At 44.7% G+C, this 9,389-nt stretch overlaps 1 protein-coding gene across 1 annotated transcript; it reads left to right on the top strand.

The window, feature by feature from the left end:
* Positions 1-2,794: 2,794 nt before the first annotated feature.
* LOC121570256 lies at positions 2,795-7,577 on the top strand. Its single transcript, XM_041881733.2, has 2 exons — positions 2,795-2,976; positions 4,807-7,577. The coding sequence occupies exon 2, from the start codon at positions 4,816-4,818 to the stop codon at positions 6,400-6,402; it is 1,587 nt and encodes a 528-aa protein (XP_041737667.1). The 5' UTR covers positions 2,795-2,976; positions 4,807-4,815; the 3' UTR covers positions 6,403-7,577.
* The last annotated feature ends 1,812 nt before the right edge of the window (positions 7,578-9,389 follow it).

The following is a 9,389-nucleotide window of genomic DNA, read 5'->3' as shown; positions in this document are numbered from 1 at the left end:
AACGTTCTCTGAACTATTTGATAACATTCCCAATGTCAAACCAGTTGGAGAATGTTCCTAGAGCATTACCAAAATTGAAATTAAATGTAACAATGTTTGAACTTTCAGGAAACGTTCTGTTAAAGTAATGAAATACCAAGAAAATAATGTTTTTTTGTCAAGTTCCTTAAATGTGCTGAGACTGTACCAAAGCCAAGCAATTATCCTGCACCATTCCCAGAAAGTTGTGGGAATGTTTTATGCAAAATACCTTAGTACAACCACACTCTCACCAAGCTCTAAGAAACACATGGTTCTCAGAACGTTATGTGCTAGCTAGGATTGCTGATAATAGGTGTTTTTGTAATGCTTATTCAAATGATCACGGATAGTTTGCACAAAGAATTGGAGAGTTGTTTGTGTGTGCAGGGAGTAGTAGGGCATCTATTCAGTGAGCTGGGTGTGTCAGTCATCCATATTCTTTTCAGCCAGTTTATATCTGAATGCATGCAGCTAAGCCTTTCCTGTCTCTAACAATGCCGGGAAAGATATCACAGCCATGCTAGGGCATTGCTGAGATCCTATCAGGGTTGTATGATAGTGGATCTAATTTAATTTCAGTCTGCAACAATATGGTTTGTCGGCTGGAGAAACTCACTGATGAATAGAATTTGTCTCAATCTGTCTCCTTACCCCTCACGCTACTATTCAACTCCTGAAACTATTACTGTAATTGGTACAGGAGCCCTCCCTGACATTGTTCTTAGCTGTGAAGGCTGTTGGCCAGCAGGATCTTCCACAATCCTCCATCCCTCGCTGATTGTCACTCTTTGAAATCCAACCTTTAATCCCCACACATCTATCCCTGGTACTGCCCCCCTCCAGATGTTCAGTCTGTCATAATGCGACTTTTGCTCCTAATACTAACTCTCCCTCCCCCATAACCTCTACTACAACAATCACAACCACTGTACTTGAGATACCGACACACAAGTGTAGCCCATCTAATCACACACAACCCTCTCCTCATCTCGATTAGACTAGTTAACAATGCAAAAAATAATATTTTAATCTCAGCAGCATGCACTAAGCACAGCTAATTACCAAGATCAAAGGTTACTTGTGTTCCTTCTGTCAGATACATATCATTCTTTCATTTCAGCTTCTACAGATGTACAATTACAATAACCCAAACAAGGAAATGTGATATGTCTGACAGGCTTTGTTATGACTGCCTTTTGTTTGATCACACATTTTCTGTACTCCTGAGTGGCGCAGTGGTCTAAGGCACCGCATCGCAGTGCTAACTGTGCCACTAGAGATCCTGGTTCGAATCCAGGCTCTGTCGCAGCCGGCCGCGACCGGGAGACTCATGGGCGGCGCACAATTGGTCCAGGGTAGGGGAGGGAATGGCCGGCAGGGATGTAGCTCAGTTGATAGAGCATGGCGTTTGCAACGCCAGGGTTGTGGGTTCGATTCCCACGGGGGGCCAGTATAAAAAAAATATGTATTCACTAACTGTAAGTCGCTCTGGATAAGAGCGTCTGCTAAATGACTAAAATGTAAATGTTCTGTCTTACACTCAAACCCCCTGTCTCCCTTTATTTTCCACCTTTGTTACTGTGGTGAGGAGTGGTCCTTTACTGTAGGTCCCCATCCCCTGATCTTTACCCTCCTCTCGCACAGCCAACGGACTCTCACTCACACAGTGTCTGACTATCATGTTATCAAAACAGAATACAGTAAATTGTCCCTGGATACTAATCTATGGTCAGTTTTGCGTTGTTCCCCCTAATGGTTAAGGTTATGATTTGGGAAGAGTAAGCTGATCCTAGATCTGTGCTTAAGGGCAACTTCTACCCATAGCGTATGAACTACAAGAAATACTGTTTTATACTCCCATTACTTCCCATCTTAATGTGACATCTCAAGCAAATGACATTCATGCTTTTTAATTAATCGTCATGCAAGGACAGACATACCATGGCATGTGACATCCATGCACAAGAAATATACATAAAATCACATTGTTCTCTTGTTACTTGACAACCATGAGCACTGTCGTTTCCCGGCTGACATGTTTTTGATGTCTGTCGCCTCACAGCAACATAGAAAATGAACATTCATCAGAGTCCCATTGAGTATTGCAGTTTCCATAGCAACAGGGACAGAGTGATGGAGAGTGGGCGAGAGTGATCGGGAGTGTGTAAGGGAGTAGGTGAGGTAGGAGTTGAAACAATGTGTGTGTGCGTAGGTGTGTGCGTGTGTGTGTGAGAGAGACAGAGAGTGGAGGATGAGGGGGAGACAGAGACTGACTGTCTGTGTGAGGGGGTGGCTGTTTTTTCGCCGTGAAACCTTCTATTCGATAACATTCATTCATGCATTTTCCTCTCTCTCTTTTTTTTCTCCCAGGTGGATGGAGTGACAATGACGCTGTCTGCCTGACTATCTGTGCATCTCCTCATTATCATTCCCCCTCCCCCTCCCCCTCTCTCTATCCAATCCCCTAGTCCTATCTACCACCCCCCTCTCTACACCACACACAAAGCCAAACAACAACCACCACCGATCTCTAACACCTCACACACACACACACATATAGACACACACACATTTGCACACCCACTACCCCTGTCTCCTGGAAAGGGATTTAAAGATTCGCAGCCTCTCATTTGTAATCAGATGAAAGAGAGGATTATCTAAAAGTTTCCTCCATCTTGTTCACGGCCAGGATAGAGGGAGGGAGAAGGAAGAGGAGGAGACAAGAGGGAAGGGAGGGCGCTATGGATGGTGCGTGGCGAAAGGGGGGGTCACCTGTGGATGTGCGGGAAGGAGAAGCGCTTTCCTTTTCCTTTCCAACATCCTGGACTAACAAGGGCTCTCCTGGGATCCTGGGGGATAACTGGACTCTGACACAGAGTGATAGAGAAAGAGAGGGAGAGGAGAGAAAAGAGAGAAAAGGAACATAAGGCACGGATCTCATATTCTTTCTGAAAGGTAAGTAGGGGTTACAACAGAGACTTTTCAGGATGAAATGGGGGGGTATTTTAGGGGAGGAAATGCATGTAGGCCCTTGAGTGAGTCAATACATGCAGTCAGTCACAATCTGGCCCTAGTCTCATACAAACTTCAGAAACTTGAGGCATTATTATTATTTAGATGTCTGTATAGCATAGCAGTAAGAATATACATTTGTTGCATTGTGTGAGGAGGTATATTCTGAAATATTTGAAGCATTATTGTAAAAAGAAAAAAGGCAACTAATTCATTAAATCTGACTTCTCACATCTCAATTTTCAGTCTACCACAGTCAGACTGTCAGTGGGCAAAATGTTAGCATGCCATTATTTTTTACTGACTGGTCGCATGTTCCTACACTTTATGCCATATCATCTGCCTGCTCTGTCTATTGTCAGAAGTGACCTTTGCTTCAAACCAGCTTAGATGTAGCCAATTTATAGGAGAAAGACAACTTGTTGTGCCTCTGTGCTCTGTGCTTTGGATCAACAGCAGCTTGTTAGCTGTGAGGAACATGCGGCTAGTCAGTCAGTATTAAAGAAAGGCATGCTAACACTTTGCCCAATGACACCAGGCCCTACAGTGATTTTATTGCACAACATTAAATGACTTGAGCGTTTGCTGTTACTGTCAACATTGCAAACATTGAATTTAATGGGCTTGTCTTGTTTGTAGACAATATGATTTACATATGTTGTAATTGACTGTGAAAACATTCAGCTTGTGAGCTGTCAACACAGATTCATTCAATAAATACACTGAACAATGCACAGAGACCAACATTGTCTTTATCATGCATGTTATCCCAAAAAGACATATTCATTATTCATTATAATATTCTTATTCAGCCTGTAGAGCCCCTCACAGAGCCCCTACATGTTAATAACGAGGAGGTATACCATGGGACTGGGGTGGGATGGAGAGCCACCATGGGACATTTGACTCCAAGGGTAGAGCAGGCTCATTGGTGATGCTTTTAAAACTATACTGCCCCTAGAGGCCTGATATGTAAAGTAGAATAACAAGACACAAATGGACAATTAAATGCACATTTTTCAAAAGCCCATAGAAGGGTACATGATAATAGGTTGAGCAAAACATTATTTTAATCATTCCTGTATTGTGTGTATACAGTATGAGGGTATTTGACTTAAAGGTTAAAGGTTATGTGATTGAGGTTTAGCACTCTAGCCGACATCATATCATACAGTACCAAAGCTTTAGAGAGGTTACATTGAAGACACCCCCTAATGCTCTCAAAGAAGACAGACAATCTTGTGTTTCTCTTGTAATCTTATGGATCAGTGAGGGGCTGATCCAGACCTAATCTGATCGGCCTAATCTCTGCCACTGTGAGTGAGAGATACCTGACCAGTTTGCTCATGGCCTTCCCCCTTCTGTAGTGGTCAAACCAATGACCCGCTGGTTTAGGCTGACAGCACAATCTCTGTTCAAGAGATAATCAAGCCCTTAACGTTTGAGCTGCAGAGACCAAATGGTTGTGTCTGTGTCTCTCTTGCAAATCAACAAAACTACACTAACACTGTGAAAACACTTGGGGCTAGACTCAACTTCAATTATAAAAAATAAAACACTGTGAAATTCTAGCTGTCAAGTCTGCCGTTACAGTAGACTACTCCCAGCAGAACGATGAGTCATCTCATAACGAAGCAATTAGCATGGTACCAGATGACTGGTTTTATCAGGGCGTCCTCATGCATAAACTGTGTTAGCGCTCCTTATCATAAATAAGAGCTTATGTCCCTGAGCCATATTGTTGATGCTCTGTTTGTTTCCATTGTGTTCCAGGGCTTTCCCATGGCAGAGAGTGGGCGTCCCGTGTCTGAGTTATACCCACCAGGAGGCAGTGTTTCCCTTGATTCTGCCCTCTTCACCGACCCCTTTCTACCCCTCTCCCAGAGCTCCACAGATGGGCTGACAGGTCCCCTGAGGCAGGAGGAACTCAGGACGAGCTCCAGTGAGCAGACAGCTCTATGCTCTCACAGAGACAGAAAAAATGGCAGACAGGGGCCTACTCAGGCTGTCCAGCACACCATCCAACAACACACACCTGACCATGTGGACCCCAGGACTGCTGTTCACCCTCACAGTATGGCTGAGTCATCATACACAGCCCATCGCCACGAAGAGGGCATCACCAGCCATGGTCACCAAGCCAGCAGGGACGTGTTATCAGCCTTCGGAGAGAGCCAGGAGCCCTACCCCTCGTCATCATCACAGAGAGATCTGAGAGGACTGGATCTGTCCATGCTGCCTGTCCAGAGGAGTCACTCAGATACCCTCCACATGCTCAGGGAGGTCCCTGCCCCCCCAACCCACAGTGAGACCAGCTGCCCCTTGTATCCAGGGAGAGACTACCTTTTCCAGGATGCCTCTCCTCAGGCCTTCTCCAGGTTTGCCTGCAAGCAGCCCATGCAGGTCCAGCACTGCAACACTGTCAACACCACCTGCAGAGGGGGCAATGGCGGAGGTAGCAGCCCCACACTGCAGCCTCAGGCCGGGTGTGTCAAGGTCAGTGCCCCTGGCCCATCTAACACAGCCGCTGAGGTCGGCGATGAGGCCCAAAAACAACATTCATGTGAGGAGGCCATCTGCTACTGCACTTTTGTCCACCACCACGGGACGTTGGAGGACACGTTTGCGGCGTACTGCCACTCCCAGCCCATCCTCGCCCCTGCCCAGCTGCTGCCACGCCTGTCGGGCACAGAAGCTGAGTTCAGGGACCAGAGGGTGCTGCCACCTCACCCGGCGCCTACCCTCCTCTCCCTCCCTCGTCTTATGTCCTCCGTCAGTGAGACGGGACTGGATGCCAAGCGCCTGCTGAAATGCTGCAACCTCAATTGCAACCTCAACTGCTCCTGGGCCAACACTTTGCCCCCTAGTGGAGCCCTGCAGCAGCAGGAGTATAGCTGTACTAGCATCAACAATAGAGCCACCAGGGACACAGGGACCATGACGTCACACAAGGAGCTCAGGGATGTGGGGGTGCAGACTGGGAAGGTCCACGAGGCGCGCCTGGCCCATGTGTTCCCCCAGATCTGCCTGGTGGAGAAGAACAGGAACGAGCATGGGAATGAGAGCGGGAATGAGACGGACACATCCCAGAAGTCCCCAGTGAAGGAGGTGAAATGGGACGCGGAAGGGATGACGTGGGAGGTATACGGGGCATCTGTGGATCCTGAGGAGCTGGGTCTGGCCATCCAAAAGCACCTGGAGCTGCAGATCAAGGAGACGGCTGTCCGTACTGCCAAGCTGTCCTGCCAGGATACGGCCATTTCCAGGAAGAGCAGCAGTGGCGCCGGCGACAGGAAGAAGAGGGGCGGGGTGATGGGCTCTATCAGGACCCCAGCCTGCTGCGCAAGCTCCAGCATGGCTGTGGACTGAGGGGGGAAACCTGAACACTGTGCTTGGTGGTCAAGATGTCTGCAGCTTTATTATGCATTGAATGTGACCCCAGAACACCAGAGACAGTGTGACCAGCCTTACATAGTGAATAAGATCATTTTTGTGTCAGTCAGAATATTGGCATGTGTACAAGAACCTACCATCATATTGATAAGAGGTGAATGGAGAGAAAGTGAAAGGTTGTATTTGGATGGAATTAATTCGTAATTGTACCTTCATCATCAGCATAGATGCCAAGTGATAGAGTGCTGCCATAACAGTCAAACAAAGGGATATAAGTATTTCTTTATCATTTATGATTGATTTATTGACTGGGGGGAATAACTCAATCTGAACAAGGGGTTCTGTAAACAGACAAGCTAAAAGGTATTAACAACACAGAGTGGGAAAAGAAAGCATAAATACACCACAGACTTCTAATCACTATGGCTAGAAATATGTCTATCTTCCTCTCATAATGCTATGATTTCATCAAATTCTGTGTGAATGTTTGAAGCATACAGTAGTTATCGTTTAGCACATGATAGGGACCATAGCAATGTATACATTTATTTTCACAATATTTATACTGCCCCATATTCACATTGAAAATCTAGAAAAGTTATCACAATCTTGTTTTAGCAGTACTTCATTCGACTGGCATAAAATAAGTATTTAACAAACCTCAAATTCTGTGATCTCAGATTATTCATTCAACACTGTGATGCAGCGGAGAATACTTTGACATAGAGAAGGGGTTAACAGACTGGAGAATGTCTTTCAATATATTAATGCACAAAACAATAATAGCCTATTTGTGAATAATATTTTATTTTCATTTTTACAACTTTCTCATTTGAACATTTATTGCATTTGACCCTGTACTTTATTATGTCTCAAAAACATTTTGTGTAAAGGATCTAATGTATTAAATGTTCTGCATGATGATTGTCTTGCGCACTCAACCACAGCCAATGTTTTAGTCATGTACTGTATCTAATCAGAGGGTTAAAGTTTAACTATTAACCAGTTAACAATCATGTTGTTGATCAAATAACAATCACTTAATAGACCCACACCTCTACTCTGGATGGAGTCTGGATTCCATCACCACTGTAAAATGTACAGTCGTGGTCAAAAGTTTTGAGAATGACACAAGTATTGGTCTTCACAAAGTTTGCTGCTTCAGTGTTTTTAGATATTTTTGTCAGATGTTACTATGGTATACTGAAGTATAATTACAAGCATTCCATAAGTGTCAAAGGCTTTTATTGACAATTACATTAAGTTTATGCAAAGAGTCAATATTTGCAGTGTTGACCCTTCTTTTTCAAGACCTTTTGCCTTATGGCAAGGTGCTCCATCATGCTGGAAAAGGCATTGTTTGTCACCAAACTATTCTTGGATGGTTGGGAGAAGTTGCTCTCGGAGGATGTATTGGTACCATTCTTTATTCATGGCTGTGTTCTTAGGCAAAATTGTGAGTGAGCCCACTCCCTTGGCTGAGAAGCAACCCCACACATGAATGGTCTCAGGATGCTTTACTGTTAGCATGACACAGGACTGATGGTAGCGCTCACCTTGTCTTCTCCGGACAAGCTTTTTTCCGGATGCCCCAAACAATCGTAAAGGGGATTCATCAGAGAAAATGACTTTACCCCAGTCCTCAGCAGTCCAATTGTCACGATCGTCGATAGATGAAGCGGACCAAGGCGCAGCGTGATATGCGTACATTTTATTTAAGTACACACACGAACAAAAACAACAAACCAAATGATACGTGAAGTCCTAGGTTAACACCAAAACAAACCTTACGGAACAAGATCCCACAATGAGTAGTGAAAACAGGCTGCCTAAGTATGGTTCCCAATCAGAGACAACGAGCAACAGCTGTCTCTGATTGGGAACCACCCTGGCCAACATAGAAATACACGATCTAGAACGAAAAACCTAGAAAACCAAACAAGGAAAAATCCACACCCTGGCTCAACATTTAAGAGTCCCCAGAGCCAGGGCGTGACACCAATCCCTGTACCTTTTGCAGAATATCAGTCTGTCCCTGATGTTTTTCCTGGAGAGAAGTGGCTTCTTCGCTGCCCTTCTTGATGCCAGGCCATCCTCCAAAAGTCTTCGCCTCACTGTGCGTGCAGATGCACTCACACCTGCCTGCTGCCATTCCTGAGCAAGCTCTGCACTGGTGGTGCCCCGATCCCGCAGCTGAATCAACTTTAGGAGACGGTCCTGGCGCTTGCTGGACTTTCTTGGGTGCCCTGAAGCCATCTTCATAACAATTCATCCTCTCTTCTTGAAGTTCTTGATGATCCTATACATGGTTGATTTAGGTGCAATCTTACTAGCAGCAATATCCTTGCCTGTGAAGCCCTTTTTGTGCAAAGCAATGATGACGGCAAGTGTTTCCTTGCAGGTAACCATGGTTAACAGAGAAAGAACAATGATTTCAAGCACCACCCTCCTTTTAAATCTTCCAGTCTGTTATTCTAACTCAATCAGCATGACAGAGTGATCTCCAGCCTTGTCCTCGTCAGCACTCTCACCTGTGTTAACGGGAGAATCACTGACATGATGTCAGCTGGTCCTTTTGTGGCAGGGTTGAAATGCAGTGGAAATGTTTTTTGGGGATTAAGTTCATTTTCTTGGCAAATAGGGACTTTGCAATTAATTGCAATTCATTTGATCACTCTTCATAACATTCTGGAGTATATGCAAATTGCCATCATAAAAACTGAGACAGCAGACTTTGTGAAAATTAATATTTGTGTCATTCTCAAAACTTTTGACCACGACTGTACTGCATTGGTAGGCCTATTGTAAAATGGATGAGTTACAACTAGCCGGTCAGTTTGATAAACCTTTCAAGTATGTAATTTACATATTGTGTTTGAAAGAGATTTTGTTCCATCACAACAAACACAACAGGTGTAATAACCAGATTTAAAGTAGCTTTTACTGTTGCTACAATGCAGGAA

The sequence above is a fragment of the Coregonus clupeaformis genome, chromosome 1 (genome assembly GCF_020615455.1).
Source record: "Coregonus clupeaformis isolate EN_2021a chromosome 1, ASM2061545v1, whole genome shotgun sequence".
NCBI lineage: Eukaryota > Metazoa > Chordata > Actinopteri > Salmoniformes > Salmonidae > Coregonus > Coregonus clupeaformis.
This window is presented reverse-complemented; position numbering and strand designations above follow the sequence as displayed.